The 25398-nt window shown below is 44.8% G+C and overlaps 1 protein-coding gene across 2 annotated transcripts in view; it reads left to right on the plus strand.

The window, feature by feature from the left end:
• CD36 (CD36 molecule (CD36 blood group)) overlaps positions 1–25398 on the plus strand; it is a 66423-nt gene that overhangs the window by 14913 nt on the left and 26112 nt on the right. For both annotated transcript variants that reach the window (XM_089685836.1, XM_089685844.1), the window contains exons 5-6: positions 17484–17575; positions 19407–19456. In XM_089685836.1, the coding sequence (XP_089541962.1) occupies positions 17484–17575; positions 19407–19456 (142 nt within the window). The remainder of the gene's footprint in view (positions 1–17483; positions 17576–19406; positions 19457–25398) is intronic.

Below are 25398 nucleotides of genomic sequence, written 5' to 3' on the forward strand. Positions count from 1 at the left end.
GGATCTACTATTGGGGACATTTTTTTATTTTTATTTTCTTAATAAAGGACTTGTCAAAGACAGTCTTCTGTCATTTTTTTACACTACACTTTTTTTTGTGAATGAGTAGCAGTACCATGTACCCCATACTCATTCACATAGGAGGGCAGGATCTGCGGGCCCACTTGTTGAAGGGGGCTTATAGATTCTGATAAGCCCCACTCCTGCAGGCCCCCACAACCTTCGACCAAACACGAATTCTTCTGCGCTCTAGGACCCAGGCAGGTGGCAAATAGATGGAACCAGAACTAAAAAAACAGCGGCCACCAGTGCTTCAAAGGTTGTGCAGCTCCAAACAAGGCTGGGGAAACCCGACCAACACTGCAAAGCAAAATAAAAACGAGAAGCGCACAAACCTTGCGCATTACCTCAGTAAACAGAAATTTATTAAAAAGAAAGGTACTCACAAACAGCGAATAAAATCAGGCATGTAAGTCCTCACAGGGACTTCAGAGATAGAGGGCCAGCGCGAGTCCCATTGTGGGGGTAAGCACTCAGTTCAGCTGACGCGTTTCGAAGGCCAGACCTTCTTCATCAGAGCTCTTCGCGCTGGCCCTCTATCTCTGAAGTCCCTGTGAGGACTTACATGCCTGATTTTATTCGCTGTTTGTGAGTACCTTTCTTTTTAATAAATTTCTGTTTACTGAGGTAATGCGCAAGGTTTGTGCGCTTCTCGTTTTTATTTCGCCCCACAACCTTCGGCCATGGTTGGGGGCCAGAGGCCTTTGTCCCCATCAACATGGGGACAATGTGCTTTGGGGGGAGCCCGCCCACCCCAAAGCACTCCCCCATGTTGAGGGGATGTTGTCTGGTATGGTTTGGGGGCGCTCGCCCTCCCTTTCCTGACCTTCTGGGCTTCATGCTTGGATAAGGGTCTGGTATGAATTTTGGGGGGACCCCCACGCCATTTTTTTTACGTTTTGGCATGGGGGTTTCCCTCAAAATCCATACAAGACCCGAAGGGCTTGGTATGGATGGAGGGGGGGACCCCACACTGTTTTTTTGTTAGTTGTCAGCTGAAACATTAAGGAATGTTTTCACTACTAAAATACCATATGACATAATAATATAACTCATGCGGTATATTAGAAGGTGTGTGGTATCTTACTGTATACTCAGATGCGGCAAGATACCGCTTAGTGAAGTTCGAAGTTCGCAGTCCAACGTTTGTTAGTTTCAAATGTTTGACAGCGAACCGAACAGGGGGTGTTCGGCTCATCACTACAAGTAAGTAATAGAGCAAACTTAGGTCAATTTTTAAAGCTTACATATTAGTGTTTCTATCAAAACTGTTATCATCTTTGATTTAAACTAGCCATAGATGGTTCAAATCTTCACAAAAAGAAGAGGGTCAACAATGAACTCATTGCAATGAACTCATAAACTCATCAGTGACCCTCTTCTCCTCCCTCTTTGTGAAGTATTCATGGTCCATTTTGGAACAGAGCAGTTGGTTATCTTGTAAAATGCATGATGTTCAGCGCTAATAAAGATGATTATAATATCTCAATGCTCTAGCGTCATAAATAAAAAAATATATAATTGTGACAATAGTGAATTTGCACAATAGTAATGCAGGTGAAGCACTCTGAAATAGCGCTATAGTGAACAAATGGAAAAAATTGCCTCACTGAATGGCAGCGTAATGGTGATCAAACGAACTGTATTTGTGACAATAGTGAATAAATCAACAAATGTAATGAGTAAAACAAATAATAAATATTTCAATATTCCAAATAAATACTCCAAAATATATTTGTGATATCAACTGATGGGTGAATCCGTGATAAATTTCTTCTGTTGAATGCACTCACCAGAGGCGCATATTAAAGGCACATTATAATCAATGGACAATAGCTCCTCCACAGGTCAGGCTCATCCACCGTCATGCACAAACTATGGGCAAAACACCACTGGCATACAGTATCTCTGGATTAGGGGATAAATCCAGCAGACCATTCCACCATCAGCAAAAACAGCCCCACCTTGAAGGGAACAGCTCACAAAGACGAGCCCAAAGAGTAGAACGCTTATGGTGCAGTATTATTTATTGAAATGAATCAAACACATCCACGTGGAGTAAAACCATAAATACACTCACAAAGATGGCCGCTGGACCTTCATGAGGATGCGGCAGCGTGATGTCAGTATGACAGGTTCCTCGCTGACACATTTCATGCACATACGCGTTATCAAAGGGATCTGCAGATCATGGTGTTTTTCATGCATTTTACCACTTTGAGGATATAGCGGGTTGTCCTTTTGTGCCAGCTACTTTTTTTCCCGTGCGTTCACTACCACCTTCAAAGTTGGTTATCTTGACTTACAATTGCAATATGCTTGTAGAGGGCTGGACATTTCTTTTGGGTATTGTGACGATCGTGGCGTCAGACCCCAGCCCTTCTTACCAAACTCGTGACCGAAGGACTAGCCAATCTAAAACCGCGATGTCACGTGCGTAACAATGCCACGCCCAGCTGCACCCTGCACAAAGATTTTCCAGCTAATGGACCCAGTCCAATGGCTAGTCCAACCTGTGTGCCGGCAGCCTGGGAGCAATTGTTACTGGGTCAGGTTAATTACGCAATGAACCCTTCACACTGCCACCACCTCCTTTTTGTACAGAGAAAGAGGAAACTCGGCAATAACAGCAATAACACTATGATGTTTGAATAATCGTCGGTATACCACTGTCACCGCAGGCAGAGATATACCAAAGTTTAAAACACACACACAGTAGTGCTTTTCAGTGGCAGGGATTCTTAGTTTGCATTAAAGAGCTTTAGAAACAGTTCAACACTTTCAGAAAGATTTATTACTAAAAGGTCAAAAGGGTGCAATAAAAATATTTACAGAAAACGATGTAGCCAATATATATATATATATATATATATATATATATATATATATATATTTATATATATATATACAGAAAACAATAGCACAGCAAAGAAATAACAGGAATTTAGGGAGGTAAAGTACTTGCCAAACGTCCTGGTTTAAGCATATCAGGTTTCATGAGCCAAAAGGATGCTCTATCACCCAAAGTTAGTTCTGATGTTAAAAAGGGAGATTCTTCAACTTAGCTCAACTCAGCTCAACTTAGCTTTTTCTAGGAACTCAGCAGGGTGTCTCCCTGAAGCAGAGAACCAATCGCCTCATTTGGAGAGGGGTGTTGGGGCGGAGACCCATGCTAGAACCAAAAACTCTCCAAGTTGATGTCATGGTTCATAACTTATTCTCGGTGCATTTAGCAGCCTTGCCACTAGTAGATTAATATGCAGACGCATCTGCTGAACGGTTAGATATGAAATATGACATATCTGCTTGAATGGTTCAGGAGATATAATTTTCTGCTCTCCTGTATTTGTCAGATGGGGGGTGTAATGTATTAGGCGAATTGTATTAGAGTGAGCCATCCGAATATGTGCTCCATGTTTGTGTAATTATTTCCTATTTGAAGATATAAAATTATATGGAAAAGCGAGTTTTTAAATGTAAGTCTGTTTTTACAACTACCTGGAATGTCTGTGAACTCAGTGAAGGACTTTTATGGTTTATGGTTTTACGATATCCCAGATTGCGAAGCTAACAGGCATCTAACACAGCTCGGCTGGGGGTTTTATAGCCATGGAGCTCTCCCACTGGGGCCTGTTGCCTTTTGAACTCTGATCAAACAGACCACATGTCACTCGACAGAGAGGGAGGGGAGATATCGGAGGAATCTGATTTGGGAGAGAGAGATACAAAATAGAGGGGTTTGGAGCAAAATGGATGATCGCATCCATCTTTGTGTGCATGATTTCTACACCTCCCCCCTCGGGTGGTTGCATGGGAGGGAACTGCAATTTCCCTCCTAACGCAACCGACTTCTGCCGAAGAGGTTCACCTTGGGGTGATCTGGTACCACTGTACTGCGGGAGAACCAGGTTCCTTCTAAGAAGGGTGCTGTTCTCCTCAGCAACACTGGTGTGCCAACCAAGTGAGTTGTCAGGGGTAAGCACCAGTTGACTGTGACTACCCAGATAGCATGGCAACTGCCGTGGTGCCCACCTGTTCACACAACACGTCTGTTCAGGGGTGTCATATGCTAAAATGTTGAGATGTACAGTAGCTTCTTGTCGAGGTTGAGAATGAGATTTCCCTCTCCAATCTCCTTCCTCAGGCCCAGGACTATATCTGACCCGAAGGTAGTGGCTCCTGTGTGCACCAGAACCAGACAGGCGAATTCTGGAACTAGCCTTCCAGATGTGCCTACAGGTACCTTCGTCCAAGATGAACAGTCCTCTTTACCTGCTAGCATCCAGAACACCATTTCCATCAGTTTCCTGTCTGCTAGGTCAGTCAAAGGTTCAGCTGAGCCATGATAGTTGCACCCAGGCGTCTTACCGTAGCTAGCTGCACCCAAGACTGACGTAACCTGCTTTTTGGCCTGGGGAGTAGGCCAGGCCATAACTGCCTCAGTCTCCCCATTTCCAGACCTCTGGGGGTCTCTTCCTACCAGTGATTCCCAAAGCTGAACCACTGACATGCCCCTCTGACAGTTACCATTCTCGACTGTCAGGCTAGGCACGGGCAGTTTGTTCCTGACTAGTGATAGGGGCCCAAGTTGCTCTTCCCAGACCCGGCTGGACACTGCAAGGCCACTAAAGTGGGCAACTGCACACAGTTACACTCCACATTGTAGGTCATTCCTGACCCCTGGGGAGGTGGTTGGTGCGTTCTCAACCCCAACTAGCTTACCCATGGATTCAGGCAAGCCACATGGGATGGTGGAGGCTGACTCGTCCTGAGCCTCCTGGGTTAGAGATGGTGGCTCATACCCTCTGCTCAGGTTCATGATGGTTAGACAGCGGGCACCTGCCGGATGCTTCATTACCTCATGGCTCCTGGGCATGGGGTGGGCCACAACCATAGGGCTGGCGCTCAGTTTTCCAAGGTTCTCACAAAGCCTGGTCATCTGACCCTGTTTGGAGATCGAGACTACTGGTGATGCCCAGACTCTGCGGGACCTCTGGATTCCTGACTGCAATATTCTTTGGCCCATTCAGTCTGCACCTCCTGTGAGATGAGGTGGGCCGAAGGCATGAGGGAAGGATATACCCTGCCGTCCAACTCATGAACAGCACGGTGAGCTCTCCCCGGGTTTCCCTGAACCCAGACACCATCTACCATAGGCCTTGCCAGCAGCTTCTGTACCTGAATGGAAAGTTCCAATCCAGGTGTGCTGTCACCGCCCAGGGCATATGTGGGTCTGCCTGGTGGTTGGGAAGGGAATCTAAGCTAGCAATAGTTGGAGGGGGTTTCCTCCCTAGCTTCAGATTCTCTCCACACTTTGACAGGCCAGATCAGGTGACACTCTTTCAGTTCCCAAGCCCCCGCTGGTAGACCATTCATTTCACCATCCCCTTCAAGCCCTTGTTTACCTTTCTCAGCAGGGAAGCTCATAGCTCATAGCTAGTCTGCAGAGGAATGCAACATCCTGGCCAGGCTCTAGGGCTGCCTTGTCCATGGGACTACAAGTCCTAACCAGCTGTTGTTTACCTTTCTCAGCAGGGAAGCTCACAGCTAGCTTGCTGCTGAAGTTCACGTGTTGATTACTTTTCAGTGCTGCCTTGCCCGTGGGACTACAGGTACCAGCCGGCTGTCCAGTACCATGCAAGTACAACGGCTGGGCGATTATCAAGGTAGAATCCTCTGTGCCTGGGCAAGGAACAGGCCTATCCAGACCATCCCTTTGCTCAGCCCCCAGAGATTGTACCTCTGCCCACTTCACAGCACTGTGGGTGACCCCCAACAATAAAAATGCATCATTATTATCATCATGATCATCATTATCATCATCATCAGCATTATCAACATTATTATCAATGTCAGCATCATTGTCATCATTATTGTCATCATTATCAACAGTTACGTTTGTACTATCAATGACACATGAGTTCATTACCTCCCCGTGCAAGGGGATTTCTTCTTGTTCTCCAGCTAATGGAGCATCTTGCAACCCCACTCCATTCCCAGCTCCCTCCCTCTGTCCATCCACAGGTGGCCCAGACATTACCCCAACATCCACACACACAGTACCTTGGCATGTCCAGAGAGTTCCAGGGGGACCTTCCGGGTATTCTCGGCAGGGGCATAATAGGACACAAGAGTACCCAAATCGGCACCCAACAAAACAGGTGTGGGAATTTCATCCGAGACCCCCACCTCCCTCATCCCCCTTCCCGCACCCCAGTCTGTAAATACCTTTGCACAGGGTATGCGTGAACGGGTCCCCCCAATTCCTGTGAGGGTAAGGAACTTTCCTGGTATGAGGTTCCTTTGCTCAATCACCTCTGGCCGGATCAAGGTGTTTTCTGCCCTGGTGTCATGGAAACCAGTTACAGACCGGTTGCCCACAGTGACTGGCTGCAAGTTGGCGGGGGTTACCCTTATCTTCCTGCGGACAAACTGCACTGAAGAAGAGTTGCTGGCCAGGTGATGTCATCTGTTTCTGCTCAGGACACTACGTCCTGAGATGTCCAGATTTCCTATAGGTGTAACATCTGTGGTTGTCAGGCAGGGATGGCTTGGCTCCAAGTACTGCACGTGTTGGCGGAGGGGAAGCTTGACTCACTGTCATAGGAGGGGTTGCTATGGGCGATTTCCCTCCTTTCCAGCCATTTGGAGGAGCCTTGCGAGGTTCAGACATCCGCATGTGGACATAGGTATCTGCCAGATCGGCTGCAGCTTTGGCAGAAGCTGGCTCTCTTTCTAAGACAAACTGTCTGACATCTGCCGGGCAGATATGCAGCAGCTGATCTCGTATCATGAGATCCTACAAAGACTCATAGGAGTCAGCTTTCAGTCCTTTAGTCCACTGCCGGAATGTGGTGCATAAGCAACTCGCCCTATCCGTGTAAGAGTCCCCAGGTCCCTTTTGCAAGGACCTAAACTGCTTGCGGTACACTTCCGAGGTCATTTGGTACTTCCAGATGATGGCATCTTTTAAAGCTTCATAATTGTCGCCCTGCCCCTCTGGCAATTCGACAAATGCATCCAGGGCCTTGCCTCATAGCCCTGGTGTCAGGTACCAAGCCCATTGAGCTTGGGGCAGATGGTACTGACCGCACGTTTTTTCAAATGACAGTAAATACATGTCAATGTCACTATCTTTTTCCATCACTGGAAATTTGGCTGCTGTGCCCACGGCCAGAGAGGCGTCCCTATGCTCTAGGGACCCGAGGTTCTGAACCTGTCACTGCTGCTGGAGCCTCGCCATCTCCAGCTCGTGCCGACGATCAGCTTTCCTCTGCACCGCCTCTCTCTCTCAGCTGCTCTTTCAGCCTGGCGTTCCGCAGCTTCTCGGTCAGCCACTGCTTGGCGTTCCTCTCTGTCAGCCGCTGCTTGGAGTTCCTCTCTGTCAGCCGCTGCTTGGAGTTCCGCTCTGTCTGCCGCTCTCTCAGCCTGGTGTTCAAGGAACTGCAAGTATGCCCCAGGATTTGTCTTCATGATTCGTTTCAGGGCTTCCTGCATCTAAGGAGAGTCTCTGCTGGGTACAGGCACTCTGGTGCTGGCCTGTTCGGGCGGTGGTGTGAAGATAACATTTGGTGATCCTCCAGTGTCAGTCTCTGTATGCCCATCCTGCGAGGCCGTCTCTGAGCCACTGGGATAGGAGGTAGCGGGATTTGCGACCGACGTAGATTCCTCGTGAGGTACATTCTGTACTCAAATCATTTTTGCTCATCTTCCTGTATTCTGCATCACCAAGCATAATTGCAAGCAAAGATAGAATTGAAAGTAGAAAGAGGAAGGAGCTGTTGCTATATGTCTCTCTCTCTCTCTCTCTCTCTCTCTCTCTCTCTCTCTCTCTCTCTCTATATATATATATATACAGTTGCAAGAAAAAGTATGTGAACCCCTTGGGATTACGTGGAGTTTTGCATGAATTGGGCATAAAATGTGCTCTGAACGTCATCTAAGTCACAATAGAAGAACACAGTCTGCTGAACATAATACTACACAAACATTAGATGTTGCCATGGGTTAATTGCACATAACATGTAAACATTCACAGTGCAGGGAGGAAAAAGTATGTGAACCTTTGGACTTAATAACTGGTTGACCCTCCTTTGGCAGCAATAACCTCAACCAAACGTTTTCTGTAGTTGCAGATCAGACCTGCACAACGATCTGGAGTAATTTTGGACCACTCCTCTTCACAAAACTGTTTCAGTGTAGCAATATTCTTGGGATGTCTGGTGTGAATCGCTCTCTTAGGGTCATGCCACATCATTTCAATCGGGCTGAGGTCAGAACTCTGACTGGGCCACTCCAGAAGGTGTATTCTGTGCTGTTGCTGCCATTGTTTTGTTGAATTACTTGTATGCTTTGGGTCATTGTCCTGTTGTATCACCCATCCTCTGCGGAGCTTCAGTTGGCGGACAGATGGTCGTACGTTTTACTGCAAAATGTCTTGATAAACTCTGGAATTCATTTTCCCATCAATGACAACAATCCGTCCAGGCCCTGAGGCAGCAAAGCAGTCCCAAACTATGATGCTCCCTCTGCCATGTTTTACAGTGGGGATGAGGTTTTGATGTTGGTGTGCTGTGCCTTTTTTTCTCCACACATAGTGTTGTGTGTTCTTCCCAAACAACTCAATCTTGGTTTCATCTGTCCACAGTATATTTTGCCAGTAGTGCTGTGGAACATCCAGGTGCTCTTTTTGCAAATTTCAAACGTGCTGCAATATTCTTTTTGGACAGCAATGGCTTCCTCCGTGGTATCCTCCCATGTACTCCCTTCTTGTTTAATGTTTTCCCTATTGTAGATGTGTCAACAAAAATGTTAGCATGTGCCAGAGATTTCTGTAGGTCTTTAGCTGACACTCTGGGATTCTTCTTTACCATTCTGCGCTGTGCTCTTGCAGCCATTTTTACAGGACGACCATGCCTAGGGAGAGTAGCAACAGTGCTAAACTTTCTCCATTTGTAGACAGTCTGTCTTACCGTGGACACATGAACATCAAGGCTTTTGGAGATACTTTTGTAACCCTTTCCAGCTTCATGCAAGTCAACCAATCTTGATCGTAGGTCTTCTGAGAGCTCTTTTCTGCGAGGCATGGTTCACATCAGACAGTGCTTCTTGAAACCAGTAAACCCAAAACAGGTGTGTGTTTTTTAAGGGCAGGACAGCTGTCAGCAACACATCCAATATCATCACACTGATTGGAGTCAAGGTTGGCTCACTCCAGGCTCCAATTAGCTCTGGGAAGTCATTAAGCTAGAGCCTCACATACTTTTTCCTCCCTGCACTGTGAATGTTTACATGTTATGTGCAATTAAACCATGGCAATATCTAATGTTTGTGTAGTATTATGTTCAGCAGACTGTGTTCTTCTATTGTTGTGACTTAGATGACGTTCAGAGCACATTTTATGCCCAATTCATGCAAAACTCCACGTAATCCCAAGGGGTTCACATACTTTTTCTTGCAACTGTATATATATATATATATATACAGTTGTGTTCAAAATAATAGCAGTGTGTTGAAAAAAGTGAATAAAGCTCAAAATCCTTCTAATAGCTTTTATTTCCATACACACAAATGCATTGGGAACACTACACATTCTATTCCAAATCAAAACATGAAGAAAAATATATCAAATTTGTGTTGTTCCTCTAAAAATTTTGAAGAAAAGTGAATATTAGACTGTTCAAAAAAATAGCAGTGTTTGTATTCTTCTTTACAAACTCAAACATTCACTATATAAACTGAAAAATGTATGAAGATTTTGCTTTCCTTTGAATCACTTAATTAATATTTAGTTGTATAAGCACTGTTTCTGAGAACTGCTGTACATCTGTGTTGCATGGAGTCAAACAACTTCTGGCACCTGTGAACAGGTATTCCAGCCCAGGATGATTGGACTACATTCCACAGTTCTTCTCTATTTCTTGGTTTTGCCTCAGAAACTGCATTTTTTATGTCACCCCACAAGTTTTCTATTGGATTAAGATCCGAGGATTGGGCTGGCCACTCCATAACGTCAATCTTGTTGGTCTGGAACCAAGATGTTGCACGTTTACTGGTGTGTTTGGGGTCATTGTCTTGTTGGAACACCCATTTCAAGGGCATTTCCTCTTCAGCATAAGGCAGCATGACCTCTTCAAGTATTCTGATGTATTCAAACTGATCCATGATCCCTGGTATGCGATAAATAGGCCCAACACCATAGTATGAGAAACATCCCCATATCATGATGCTTGCGCAACCATGCTTCACTGTCTTCACAGTGTACTGTGGCTTGAATTCAGTGTTTGGGGGTCATCTGACAAACTGTCTCCGGCCACTAGACCCAAAAAGAACAATCTTACTTTCATCAGTTCACAAAATGTTGCGCCATTTCTCTTTAGGCCAGTCAATGTGCTCTTTGGCAAATTGTAACCTCTTCAGCACATGTCTTTTTTTCAACAGTGGGACTTTGCGGGGGCTTCTTGCAGATAGCTTGGCTTCACATATTCGTCTTCTAATTGTAACAGTACTCACTTGTAACTTTAGACCTTCTTTGATCTTCCTGGAGCTGATTGTTGGCTGAGACCTTGCCATTTTGGCTATTCCTCTATCCATTTGAATGGTAGTTTTTCGCTTTCTTCCACGTCTTTCAGGTTTTGGTTGCCATTTTAAAGCATTTGCGATCACTTTAGCTGAGCAGCCTACCATTTTCGGCACTTCTTTATATGTTTTCCCCTCTCCAATCAACTTTTTAATCAAGGTATGCTGTTCTTCTGAACAATGTCTGGAATGACCCATTTTCCTCAGAATTTCAGAGAGAAATGCACTGTAACCAGCATGTACAACATTTGCTGCCTTCCTTCCTTAAATAAGGGCAATAATTGCCACCTGTTTTTCAAAGAATGAATGACCTCACTAATAGAACTCCACACTGCTATTATTTTGAACATGCCCCTTTCAATTAGAGATTCAATTACACAGAATCAGCAGCATGCATGTCATGACTGTTGGGTCTGTTGGATTTCTATTACTCTACTACACCTGCTAGTAAATTATTTGCCATGTAGAAATATCATTTCTACCAAAAACAGTGATTGATCAGGTTAGTGATGTCTGACTGCTATTATTTTGAACACAACTGTATATATATATACAGTTGTCATCTGACCCTGTTTGGAGATCGAGACTACTGGTGATGCCCAGACTCTGCGGGACCTCTGGATTCCTGACTGCGATATTCCCTCTGTCTCTTTTGGCCCATTCAGTCTGCACCTCCTGTGAGATGAGGTGGGCCGAAGGCATGAGGGAAGGATACACCATGCCATCCAACTCATGAACAGCACGGTGAGCTCTCCCCGGGTTTCCCTGAACCCCGACACCATCTACCATAGGCCTTGCCAGCAGCTTCTGTACCTGAATGGAAAGTTCCAATCCAGGTGTGCTGTCACCGCCCAGGGCATATGTGGGTCTGCCTGGTGGTTGGGGAGGGAATCTAAGCTAGCAATTGTTGGAGGGGGTTTCCTCCCTAGCTTTAGATTCTCTCCACACTTTGACAGGCCAGATCAGGTGACACTTTTTAAGTCCCCAAGCCCCCACTGGTAGACCATTCATTTCACCATCCCCTTCAAGCCCTTGTTTACCTTTCTCAGCAGGGAAGCTCATAGCTAGTCTGCAGAGGAATGCAACATCCTGGCCAGGCTCTAGGGCTGCCTTGCCCATGGGACTACAAGTCCTAACCAGCTGTTGTTTACCTTTCTCAGCAGGGAAGCTCACGGCTAGCTTGCTGCCGAAGTCCACGTGTTGATCACTTTTCAATGCTGCCTTGCCCGTGGGACTACAAGTACCAGCCGGCTGTCCAGTACCATGCAAGGACAACGGCTGGGCGATTATCAAGGTAGAATCCTCTGTGCCTGGGCAAGGAACAGGCCTATCCAGACCATCCCTTTGCTCAGCCCCCAGAGATTGTATCTCTGCCCTCTTCACAGCACTGTGGGTGACCCCCAACAATAATAATGCATCATTATTATCATCATGACCATCATTATCATCATCATCAGCAATTATTATTGCCTTTTGAACTCTGCATCAAACAGACCACAGGTCACTCAACAGAGAGGGATGGGGGATATCGGAGGAATCTGATTTTGGAGAGAGAGATACAAAATGGAGGGGTTTGGAGCAAAATGGATGATCACGTCCATCTCTGTGTGCATGATTGCTACAGGTATACCTACAGTATGATCGTTATTAAATAGTATGACAATGATTATCAGAATCCTTCCTTTTTTCATAGGTGTTTTATGTATAATTTTTTTATATATAATATGGAGAAATAAAATGACATATGCTGATATGTGGTTTTCGTTAATTTGATACTGCTACCTTAAAAACCCAAGTGCTTAAGTGATTCTTACTGTCCTTTGCTGTGAGGACTTACTGGGACCCCCACCGGTCAAATACAGTGACCCCTTTTAGGTTTGGCTGTGTGGACATATGGCCTGGAAGACGCCCTCTGGCGACTTGAAACACAGTAATTTTGAATGTAAATTCGGGTGACTCTAAACATCCCTGCTCTGTCCTGATGAAGATTGTGAAGTTCAGTCAAAACGCATTGGGGATTTATTGCCAGAACAAAAACATACAGTACTTTTCTGCTTTATCTTTAGGGGTTGTATCTCACCTTCGTGATATACAGTGAGGAACAGAAGTATTTGAACACCCTGCGATTTTGCAAGTTCTCCCACTTAGAAATCATGGAGGGGTCTGAAATTCACATTGTAGGTGCATTCCCACTCTGAGAGACAGAATTAAAAAAAAAATTCAGGAAATCACATTGTATGATTTTTAAAGAATTTATTTGTCTTGCACTGCTGAACATAAGTATTTGAACACCTGAGAAAATCAGTGTTAATATTTGGTAAAGAAGCCTTTGCAATTACAGAGGTCAAACGTTTCCTGTAGTTCTTGACACACTGCAACAGGGATTTTGGCCCACTCCTCCACACAGATAGCCTCTAGATCTGTCAGGTTTCGGGGCTGTCGCTGAGCAACACAGAGTTTTAGCTCCCTCCAAAGATGCTCTATTGGATTTAGGTCTGGAGACTGGCTAGGCCACTCCAGAACCTTGATATGCTTCTTACGGAGCCACTCCTTGGTTATCCTGGCTGTGTGCTTCGGGTCGTTGTCATGTTGGAAGACCCAGCCACAACCCATCTTCAATGCTCTGACTGAGGGAAGGAGGTTGTTGCTCAAAATCTCACAATAAATGGCCCCAATCATCCTCTCCTTAATACAGTGCAGTCGTCCTGTCCCCTTTGCAGAAAAGCACCCCCAAAGCATGATGTTACCACCCCCATGCTTCACAGTAGGGATGGTGTTCTTGGGATGCAACTCATCCTTCTTTTCCCTCCAAACACGACAAGTAAAGTTTAGACCAAAAAGTTCTACTTTGGTCTCATCTGACCACATGACTTTCTCCCATGCCTCCTCTGGATCATCCAGATGGTCATTGGCAAACTTCAGACGGGCCTGGACAAGTGATGACTTGAGCAGGGGAACCTTCCGTGCAATGCATGATTTGAAACCATGAACCATGACGGCGTAGTGTTCTACCGACAGTGACCTTTGAAACTGTGTTCCCAGCTCTCTTCATGTCATTGACCAGCTCCTCCCTTGTAGTTCTGGGCTGATTCCTCACCTTTATTATCATCAGTGATACCCCACGAGGTGAGATCTTGCATGGAGCCGCAGTCCGAGGGAGACTGACAGTCGTCTTTAGCCTCTTCCATTTTCTAACAATTGCTCCAACAGTTGATCTATTTTCACCAAGCTGCTTGGCAATTGCCCCGTAGCCCTCTCCAGCCTTGTGGAGGTCCACAATTTTGTCTCTGGTGTCTTTTGACAGCTCTTTGATCTTGCCCATGGTAGTAGTTGGTGTCTGACTGACTGTGGGGTGGACAGGTGTCTTTAAAGAGCTCAGACAGGTGCTACTAAGTTAGATTAACGAGTGGAGTAGAGGTAGCCTTCTTAAAGGCACAGTAACAGGTCTTTGAGAGCCAGAATTCTTGCTGTTTCTTAGGTGTTCAAATACTTATGTTCAGCAGTGCAAGACAAATAAATTCTTTAAAAATCATACAATGTGATTTCCTGAATTTTTTTTTTAATTCTGTCTCTCAGAGTGGGAATGCACCTACAATGTGAATTTCAGACCCCTCCATGATTTCTAAGTGGGAGAACTTGCAAAATCGCAGGGTGTTCAAATACTTATCTTCCTCACTATATATATATATATATATATATATATATATATATATACACACTCTGCTCAAAAATATTAAAGGAACACTTTGAAAACACATCAGATCTCAATGGGGAAAATATAATGCTGGATATCTATACTGATATGGACTGGGTAATGTGTTAGGAACGTAAGGATGCCCCATCATTTAATAGAAATTACAATTATCAACCTACAAAAAACTGAATTCAAAGACACCCTGAAAATCAAAGTGAAAAAACGATGCAGCAGGCTAGTCCATTTTGCTGAAATTTCATTGCAGCAACACAAAAAATGGTACTTAGTAAGTAATTTGTATGGCCCTCATGTGCCTGTATGCATGCCTGGCAACGTCGGGGCCTGCTCCTAATGAGACGACAGATGGTGTCCTGGTATATTTGCTCCCAGATATGGACCAGGGCATTACTGAGCTCCTGGGCAGTCTGAGGTGCAACCTGGAGGCATTGGATGGACCAAAACATGATATCCCAGGATTTAGGTCAGACGAGCTTAGGGGCTATTCAATGGTATCAATTCCTTCATCCTCCAGGAACTGCCTGCATACACTTGCCACATGAGGCCGGACATGTTGTGCACTAAGAGGAACCCAGGACCCACTGCACCAGTGTAGGGTCTGACAATGGGTCCAAGGATATCATCCCCATACGTAAAGGCAGTCAGGGTGCCATTGTCTAGCCCAGGGGTGGGCAAACCTTTTGACTTGAGTGCCGCAATGGGTTCATATATTGGACCCGGGGGCCGGACCTAGAGTAGATGAATGATGTGTATGTGTCATCCATAGTAAGTATAGTAATATTCCCCCATAGTAAGCATAGTAATTAATCCCCCATATAGTATTTCATCCCCCATAGTAATTCATCCCCCATATAGTAATTCATCCCCCATATAGTAATTCATCCCCCATATAGTAATTCATCCCCCATAGTAATTCATCCCCCATATAGTAATTCATCCCCCATAGTAATTCATTCCCCATATAATAATTCATCCCCCATAGTAATTCATCCCCCATATAGTAATTCATCCCCCATAGTAATTCATCCCCCATATAGTAATTCATCCCCCATAGTAATTCATCCCCCATATAGTAATTCATCCCCCATAGTAATTCATCCCCCATATAGTAATTCATCCCCCATAGTAATTCATCCCCCATATAGTAATTCATCCCCCATAGTAATTCATCCCCCATATAGTAATTCATCCCCCATAGTAATTCATCCCCCATATAGTAATTCATCCCCCATAGTAATTCATCCCCCATAGTAATTCATCAACCATATAGTAATTCATCCCCCATAGTAATTCATCCCCCATATAGTAATTCATCCCCCATAGTAATTCATCCCCCATAGTAATTCATCCCCCATATAGTAATTCATCCCCCCTATAGTAATTCATTCCCCCTATAGTAATTCATCCCCCATAGTAATTCATCCCCCATAGTAATTCATCCCCCATAGTAATTCATCCCCCCTATAGTAATTCATCCCCCCTATAGTAATTCATTCCCCATATTAATTCATCCCCCATATTAATTCATCCCCCATATTAAGTCCCCAAGTCCCCCCTGTGTCAATTCACTTACCTTTGCTCCGCGCGTTCCTCTCGCCGTGTTCCCGCGCCGTTCCGGTCTTCAGGGAGGACTGTGAGAGGAGCCTAGCTCCCCTCACGTTCCTCACACTGCCCCGCCTACACACATTCTGACAGCCGATGTTTGCCACGCTCCGCGGACCGGATTAAAAGGTCCGCCGGGCCGTATGCGGGCCGTAGTTTGCCCATTGCTGGTCTAGCCTGTAGAGGTCTGTGCATCCCTCCATGGATATGCCTTTCCAGACCACCACTGTCCCACCACCAAAACGGTCATGCTGAACGATGTTACAGGCAGCATAATGTTCTCTATGGCTTCTCCAGACCCTTTCATGTCTGTCACATGTGCTCAGGCAGACCTGGCAATTCCGCTGGTCAATGGCAAATGCCAGTCGAGCTCTATGGTGCCAGGCAGTGAGCACAGGGCCCACTAGAGGACGTCAGGCCCTCAGGCCACCCTCATGAAGTCTGTTTCTCATTGTTTGGTCAGAGACATTCACACCAGTGGCCTGCTGGAGGTCATTTTGTAGAGCTCTGGCAGTGCTCATCCTGTTCTTTCTTGCACAAAGGAGCAGATCCTGCTGTTGGGTTAAGGACCTTCTATGTCCCTGTCTAGCTCTCCTAGAGTAACTGCCTGTCTCCTGGAATCTCCTCCATGCTCTGGAGACTGTGCTGGGAGACACAGCAAACTTTCTGGCAATGGCACGTATTGATGTGCCATCCTGGAGGAATTGTACTGCCTGTACAACCTTTATAGGGTCCAGGTATCGCCTCATGCTACCTGTAATGACACTGACCCTAGCCAAATGCAAAACTAGTGCAAAACAGTCAGAAAAGATGAGTAGGGAAAAAAATGTCAGTGGCCTCCACCTGTAAAACCATTACTGTTTTGGGGGTTGTCTCATTGTTGCCCATCCAGTGCACTTGTTGTTAATTTCATTAACACAAAAGCAGCTGAAACTGATTAACAACCCCCTCTGCTACTTAACAGACCAGATCAATATCCCAGGAGTTCAAGTGACTTGATGCTATACTCTGATTAAAAAGTGTTCCTTTAATTTTTTTGAGTAGTGTGTATATATACGTATATGTACCTTTTACTCTGTACAATAAAGTATGAGGTCTTTATGATATACATTGTGTACTGCTGCATTAAAGTCCCATGGGAGGAACTAAACATTTTTTTTTGTTCATGAACAATTGGGGATTTAGCAGCTATTTGCTCCAAAGGGGTCTCACGTGTATGTTTTTGTCACTGTTATCAGATAGCATTGTTTCTATTTCTCTATGTGAATTTATGGAGAAAGTGAAGATGAGGAGGTGTGCTGTAGTCCTTAACTCCTTCTAGTTCTAATGTGACAATATTGCTCAAAATTGTGATAAGTGTGGTGCTGTTTGATATGAATCAGCCGTGCACAGACAAAATCTTTCTCTTTATTAAATAGATGGTGTACAGGCTTGCAACGCAAATTATCATAATATGTGTTAGTTTTTGTGTTATTAAAAAATGGCAATGATTGCTCTAATATTTTAACTAATTAAAGTTCTTTACCTGCAGTACAATGGAACAAGTGACGGACCTTACACAGTGTATAATGGCAAGAACGATATCAGTAAAGTAGCCACAATTACAAAATATAAGGGAGAAAGGTAAGCATCCTAGTATCCTTTGCTATGTTTACTACTAGATCTGTAACCTTTGTGAAGCCTAATGAACAACTATATTGTTAGACTGTTATAAGACTCTAAAGGCAAGTGTGTTTTGGGTCATTGTCATGCTGGAACACCCATCCACTACCCATTTTTAATGCCCTGGCTGAAGGAAGAAGGTTCTCACCCAAGATTTGACGATACATTGCCCCGTCCATCATCCCTTTGATGAAGTGCAGTTGTCCTGTCCCCTTAGCAGAATAACACCCCCCAAAGCAGAATGTTTCCACCACCATGTTTGACAGTTGGGATGATGTTCTTTGGGTCATAAGCAGCATTCCTCCTCCTCCAAACACGGCGAGTTGAGTTGATGCTAAAGAGCTCAATTTTGGTCTCATCTGACCACAACACTTTCAACCAGTCCTCCTCTGCATCATTCAGATGTTCAGTGGAAAACTTCGGACGGGCCTGGACATGTGCTTTCTTGAGCAGAGGGACCTTGCGGGCACTGCAGGATTTCAATCCTTGTCGGCCTAGTGTGTTACCAATTGTTTTCTTGGTGACTGTGGTTCCCACTGCTTGGAGATCATTGACAAGATCCTCATGTGCAGTTCTGGGATGATTCCTCGCTGTTTTCATGATCATTGACACTCCACGAGGTGAGATCTTGCATGGTGCACCAGACCTAGGGAGACTGATAGTTGTTTTGTGTTTCTTCCATTTGCGAATGATTACACCAACTGTTGTCACCTTCTCACCAAGGTAGCCCAGTCCAGCCTTGTGTAGGTCTACAATCTTGTCCCTGACATCCTTGGACAGCTCTTTGGTCTTTGCCATGGTGGAGAGTTTGGAAGCTGATTGTTTGATTGCTCCTGTGGACAGGTGTCTTTTATACAGGTAACAAAATGAGATTAGCAGCACTCCATTTAAGAAACTGCTTCTAATCTCAGCTTGTTATCTGTGTGAAAGACACCTGGTAGTCAGAAATCCTGCGAAATGAAGGCAATTAAATACTTATTTCCCTCATGAATATGCAAATCAGTGCATACTTTGTTAGACATGCATTTCTTTTGAATTTGTTGTTGCTATTCTGTCTCTCAGTGTTACAATACACCTACCATTCAATTTTTAGACTGATCATTTCTTTGTGAGTGGGCAAACATTCAAAATCAGCAGGGGATCAAATACCTATTTTCTTCACTGTGTGTGTATATAGGTTATAGAAGCACAAGTATGCAAGTCAGTTGTAAGAAACATGGCAAGCAGGTTAAACATCTCAGCTGAGCCCAAGCACAGTAGACTGAATGAAGCAATTTCAGAGCGGCATGTATCACTTCAGCCCCTTTAGTCTCGTACACTAGAACATCCACAAGGAGATCCACTTTCACCTTTCACCTCTTCTTGGTGTGCATGTATGACAGTGTCCCATTTATTCCTAAATGCAAGCTGTAATCCAGCAATCTTGCAGAATTTTGTCCATCCAAAAGAATGAATGGGGCTGTGGAGAGGGTTTCTGAACGAGAACCCACAGGGTGAAAATCGAAGGTTCCATCTAGATCAGGTTCTGTCTTTTACAACACAGACAGACTTCTGCAAACACCTACTCCTTACTCTGTTAATTTTGTAGACAGACAGATCCCTCTTTCCTGGATAAACTTTTCTTATATATACAAACCCTACCTATACAGTATAAATACATAATAGATATAACTATGCCAATGTATTGCCCAGGATGTTAACAAACAAGGTTTACTATTCATAGACTTTATTGAATTTTTCACATGTTTTGTTCAAACTACAGATTATATTAAAGTGAATGTTTCTCTTTCAGTACTCTCTCATACTGGTCGGATGACTACTGTGACATGATAAATGGTACAGGTGTGTGTTATTACCTTTAGCGGCTTAACAAAAGATACCTTAAAACCAAATATGCTGACCATAATGTGAATAGCAATAAGAGATTCTAAGATAAAATATGGGTCCTAACCTGTTTTAAAGTTGAATTCCAGGAATTCAGCAACTTTATAAAAATTGCAATTAAAAGAAATTGAGATAAAGTGTTACTAAAACAACATTAAAATCAGTCTGTATATGCAGTAAAGCATGCTTGTTATACTCACTGTGGAACCTAAGGGGTTAATCCATGGTGTAATAACGCTGTTTGATCCTGACTTTTCTGATCCTCCTCTTCTTCCAGTGTCTGCCCCTTATCTCCTGATTAGTGATGGGCTGAACAGCCCCCGGTTCGGTTCGCAATAGAGCATTCGAACCAAACAAAAGTACTACCGTGAACATAAAACATGATCAGGGCCATCTTTAATATTGATTGGACCCTATGCAAAAATTTTCTAGGCCCCCTCCCCATGAAATTTTCCTCTCCACTTGCTCTGAGACATACAATAAATATCAGCTAAACTCAAAATCTGTTTACTGCAGCAGATCAGGCAGCAATTGCAATTGCTTGCCGGAGGTTACAGCATATCATTACCGCCCACTGACTGGTTGCTAGAGGTTACAGCACATATTACAGCTCATTGATTAGTTGCTAGAAGTTACAGCACATGATTTCTGCTTGCTGATTGGTTGCTAGAGGCTACTGCACATCATTACTGGTCACTGTTTGGTTGCTAGAGGTTATTGTACATTATTACTGCTCACTGATTCGTTGTTAGAGGTTACTGCACATCATTACTGCTCACACATTGGTTGTTAGAGGTTACTGCACATCCTTACCGCTCACTGATTGGTTGCTGAAGGTTACAGCACATCATCTCACTGCCTGCACACCAAGGACTGAGAAGGTTAGAGGACCCACCAATACAGAAAATTCCTAGGACTTCTGGGATCAACAGTAGTTCTGGGTGGGAGGGTGTGATCAGTGGCAGTTCTGGGGGTAGGGTTGATGGGATCAATGGCAGTGGTGGGGAGGATTGGATAAGTGGCAGTGCTGGGGTGATGGGATGAGTGACAGTGCTGATGGAGGGATGAGATCAGTGGCAGTACTTGGGGGGGGGTAATTGGATCTATGGCAGTGCTGGATGGGGATGGGGGATGACATTTCTACACCGACCACCAATGTTAGGGGGATTAAAACGATGACCAATGTAAGGGGGATTTACACTGACCACCAGTGTTTGGGCAAATCTGCACTTATCACCAATGTACAGGGACATTTACACTGGCCACCAAAGTAATGGGGAATTTGCACTGACCACCAATGTAAGGGGAAATTTACACCAACCACCATCAGAGGTGTTGGTGGCTGGAACCTCGGGGGGGGGGGACAAGGTCTGCACATGCAAAATGAAGTCAGCATCCCCATAAAGCTTGTCTGCGGAAGGAAGCATGAAGTGCTCCAAAATCTCCTGGTAGACGGCTGCGTTGAGCCTGGACTTAATGAAGCACAGTGGACCAACACCAGCAGATGACATGGCTCCCCAAATCAACACAGACTGTGGAAACTTCACACTGGACTTCAAGCATCTTGCAGTGTGTGCCTCTCCATTCTTCCTCCATACTCTGGGTCCTTGGTTTCCAAATGAGATGTAAACATTGCTCTCATCAGAAAAGAGAACTTTGGACCACTGAGCAACAGACCAGGTCTGTTTTTCTTTAGACCAGGTAAGACGCTTCTGACGTTGTTTGTTGTTCAGGAGTGGCTAGACAAGAGGAATACGACATTTGAAGCCCATGTCCAGGATCCGTCTGTGTGTATTGGCTCTTGATGCACTGACTCCAGCCTCAGTCCACTCCTTGTGAAAGTCCCCAACACTTTTGAATGGCCCTTTCCTGACAATCCTCTCCAGGCTGCGGTCATCCCTACTGCTTGTGCACCTTTTTCTTCCACACTTTTCCCTTCAACATAACTTTCTATTAATGTGCTTTGATACAGCAGTTTGGGAACATCCAACTTCTTTTGCAATTATCTTTTGAAGCTTTCCCTCCTTATGGAGGGTGTCAATGATGGTTTTCTGCACAACTGTCAGGTCAGTAGTCTTTCCCATGATTGTGATTCCTACTGAACCAGACTGAGAGACCATTTTAAGGCTCAGGAACCCTTTGCAGGTGTTATGGCTTAATTAGCTGATTAGAGTGGGACACTTTGAGCCTAGAATATTGCACCTTTTCACAATATTCTAATTTTCTGAGATTGTGGATTTGGGGTTCTCATGAGCTATAAGCCATAATCATCACAATTATGACAAATCAAGGCTTGAACTATCTTGTTTTGCATGTAATGAGTCTATCTCATATATTAGTTTCACCTTTTAAGTTGCATTACTGAAATAAATGAACTTTTGCACAATATTCTAATTTTTTGAGTTTCACCTGTAGAACCTACTGCAGCAGGACTGACATTGTTAAAAAATGACATTTTTATTAAAAAAAAAAAAAACAGCGTGGGGTCCCCCCAATCTATACCAGACCATTTAGGTCTGGTAGGAAGGTTAGGAGGGACGCACAGTAAAAGTTTATTTTTAAAATGTGTGGGGTTCCCCCTGGTAGGACTTTTAAGGGGAACCCCACCCCACAAAATTGGGGGAAAGTGAGGGGGTTCCCCCTAAATTCCAACCAGACCCTTGATCTGAGCACAGGCCTGGTAGGCCAGGAAAGGGGGGATGAATGAGTATCCCCCTCCTTCCCTGGGCCTTACCAAGTCACGTGCCCTCTACATTGGGACAGTGTTCCCATGCCAATAAGGACAAGGGCCTCTTCCCCACAACCCTGGCCCGGTGGTTGTGGGAGTCTGCGGGCAGGGGGGCTCTTTAGCAGCTGGGTACCCCTTCAAATAAGGGACACCCTGATGCTGCCCTTGTGAATGAGTAAGTTTACTTGTACCCCTACTCATTCACTAAAGGGTTAAAAGTGTGAAACAAATAGAGATCAGATTTTGAAAAAAATCCTTTATTGAACAAAAAAAAAACCTTTTTGAAAAGTCCTTTATTTAAAAAAAAACAACAACGCTGGACGCCATGATTGATGATGGATTACAATACTGGAACCATTTTTTTTTAAATAAAAGACTTGTCAAAAACGTTTTCTTTTTATGTGTTTTTTGTTCAAGAAAGGATTTTTCAAAAGACTGGCCTCCTTACTTTTCACATTGTTAACCCTTTAAGGAATTGGTAGGGGTACAAGTACCCTTTACTCATTCACAAGGGAGGGCAGCATTTGGCCTGGTAAGGCCAGGGGAGGCGCTCATTCAACCCCCCCTTTCCTGGCTTGCCAGGCCTGTGCTCAGATCAAGGGTCTGGTAGGAATTTAGGGGGGACCCCATACTGTAACTCCTCACAGTTACTCTTGCTGGGCACAGGAATGGGCCCTGCAATTAAAAATTGTTAACAATGAGAGAAAAATGGTAAGAAATTTAAATTACATGCACCTGTCTAACAGGTGCAGAAAAATTGGACCTGGGTGTTGATGGTGCCCTAAACCAAAACATTGTTGGAAGCTAGCATAACCAGGATTCAGGAATAGGATAGGCAGTCTTCAAGGGATCCCAGATCCCTAACAAATTTAATCAGTTACATCAGCTTCAGGGGCTTGATAGTTGCTGTTAATCCAGGACTGATTCATTTTGATAAATGTCAGCCAGGCAACAGATTCTGTGAACAGATGCACTTTTTTATCCATCACAAAACCTCCAGCAGCACTGAAAGTCTGTTCGGAAAGCATGCTGGATGCAGGACAGGCCAGTAGCTTGATGGCATATTGGACAAGTTCTGGCCAATGATCCATCCTCAAGACCCAGTAACCCAGTGGATGCTCAGTTAGAAAAGTCTCCAAGTCTTCTCTTGCCCCTAGATAATCATGCACCATATGATGCAGATGCTGCCGATGGTGCTTAAATCTAACAGCCCTGGGCAATGAGGACTAAAGAATTGTTTAAAGGCATTGATTAGATGGCCACCTTCTCCACTGATCTTCCTTTGACCAAACAAAGCCTCAGAAACACGTTATCCAGGAAATGGTAACTTCCCAGTGTCTTGAAAGGTGTTACACAAATTTTTCTTCAAGGCGCCCTCTAGATGTTTCATCCTCTGCTCCCTCTGCAAAGGCAGGATGAGCTCTGCAACTTTACCCTTGTAGCATGGATCAAGAAGGGTTGCCAACCAGTATTCATCCCTCTCCTTGATACCACGAATCCTTGGGTCCTTATGCAGGCTTTGCAGAATCAGGAAGCGTATGCAGCATAAGTTTGAGGAGGCAGGAAATTTTGAGTCCTCTGGGTCACTGAGGATGACATTGTCAGGAACTATCTCCTCCCAGTCACGTACTACTCCTGGCTGGATTTCTGGGGACTGAAAACCACCCCTTGAAGACTGCCATATGTTATCCTCTACTTCCATGCTGCTACAATCCTCCTCCTCCTCCTCCTGTGTGTTTTGCAGACCCACAGGAATGGTTTCTGCATAAAGGGGGCCTTGAGAGGATAGGAAGTCCTCCTCTTCCTCCCTCAGTTCTGCCTCAAGTGCCCTGTCCATGATTCCATGCAGCATGTGCTCCAGCAGGAAGACTAGGGTTATAATGTCACTGATGCATGCATTGTCACGGCTTTCCATCCTTGTGGCCTCCTCAAATGGCGACAGGACAGTGCATGCATCCTTTATCAGCAGCCACTGGCATGGCAAAAAGAAGCCAAGCTCCCCTGAGCCTGTCCATATGCCATATTCACACAAGTACTCATTGATGGCCCTCTGCTGCATGTGCAGCCACTGTTGAGTTCCACCTGGTGGGCATGTCACAAATTAGTCGGTTGGTGTGCAGGTTGAATTCCTGTTGAATGTCAGCCAGTTGAACACTGGCCATGTATGACCACTAGAAATGGCAAAAGACTTTTCTGGCCTGCCTCAGAAGATCTTCAAAACCCGGGTACCTGTTCTAGAAACATTGCACCACCAAATTCAGGAGGTTTGTCAAGTATGTAACATGTATCAAGTGTCCTTTTCAGAGGGCAGAGAGAAGGTTTGTGCCATTGTCGCATAAAACCATTTTTGGCTCAAGCTGCCACGGTGTCAACTAGCCCCTGCAGAGCTGACAGAACTTCTGGCCCTGTGTAGATTCTGTCTCCTAGACAGACCAACTGAAGCACCTTTTAGCCTGACTGCTTTCGTAGCCTCATGAACGCTTACGGAGCACTGCTGGTTCAGAGGACAATTCAGCAGAAGAGGCCATAGAGGCAGAGGAACAAGAGGAGGTGGAGCAGACAGATGTGGGAGAATCACCACCAACTTTTTGGAGGTGTGGTGGCGGAACGAGCTTCAGCACTGAACCCTGTCCTGCATCCTTCCCAGATGCTAGCAGAGTTACCCAGTGCACCGTGAAGGATATGTAACGTCCCTGACCATGCCTGCTGAACCACGTGTCAGCAGTAATGTGGACCTTGCTGCTGACTGCCCTGTCCAATGAGGCCAAAACATTGCCTTCCACTTGATGTTACAGAGCTGGAATGGGCTTACATAAAAGGAAATGTCTTTTCAGAACCTGCCGCTGTGGTATAGCACATTCTGCAAATTCACGGAAAGGGGCAGATGGAAAAGCAGCAGTTGTAATGCTAGCAATTTAGCCAGGCTAATATTTAGACACTGAGCATGTGGATGGGTGGGACAGTATTTTTTTTTTTTATGGTTTAGCAACTGGGGTAGCAAAATCAACAGGTGGTGTACTGCTAGCAGATTGGGTGCGAGGACCTTTGGCACCCTTTGCTGTACCATCACTCCTCTCAGTGCAGGCTGTTGAGAAGTCTTGACATTTTATAGTAGGGGTAGTTATCTCAGATGAGGAGCAAGAAGAAGTCTACACTTTTTTAGGATGTGGGT

This window comes from Staurois parvus, unplaced genomic scaffold, assembly GCF_062004578.1.
Source record: "Staurois parvus isolate SC_StPar_1 unplaced genomic scaffold, SC_StPar_1.0 ptg000019l, whole genome shotgun sequence".
In the NCBI taxonomy this organism is placed as follows: domain Eukaryota; kingdom Metazoa; phylum Chordata; class Amphibia; order Anura; family Ranidae; genus Staurois; species Staurois parvus.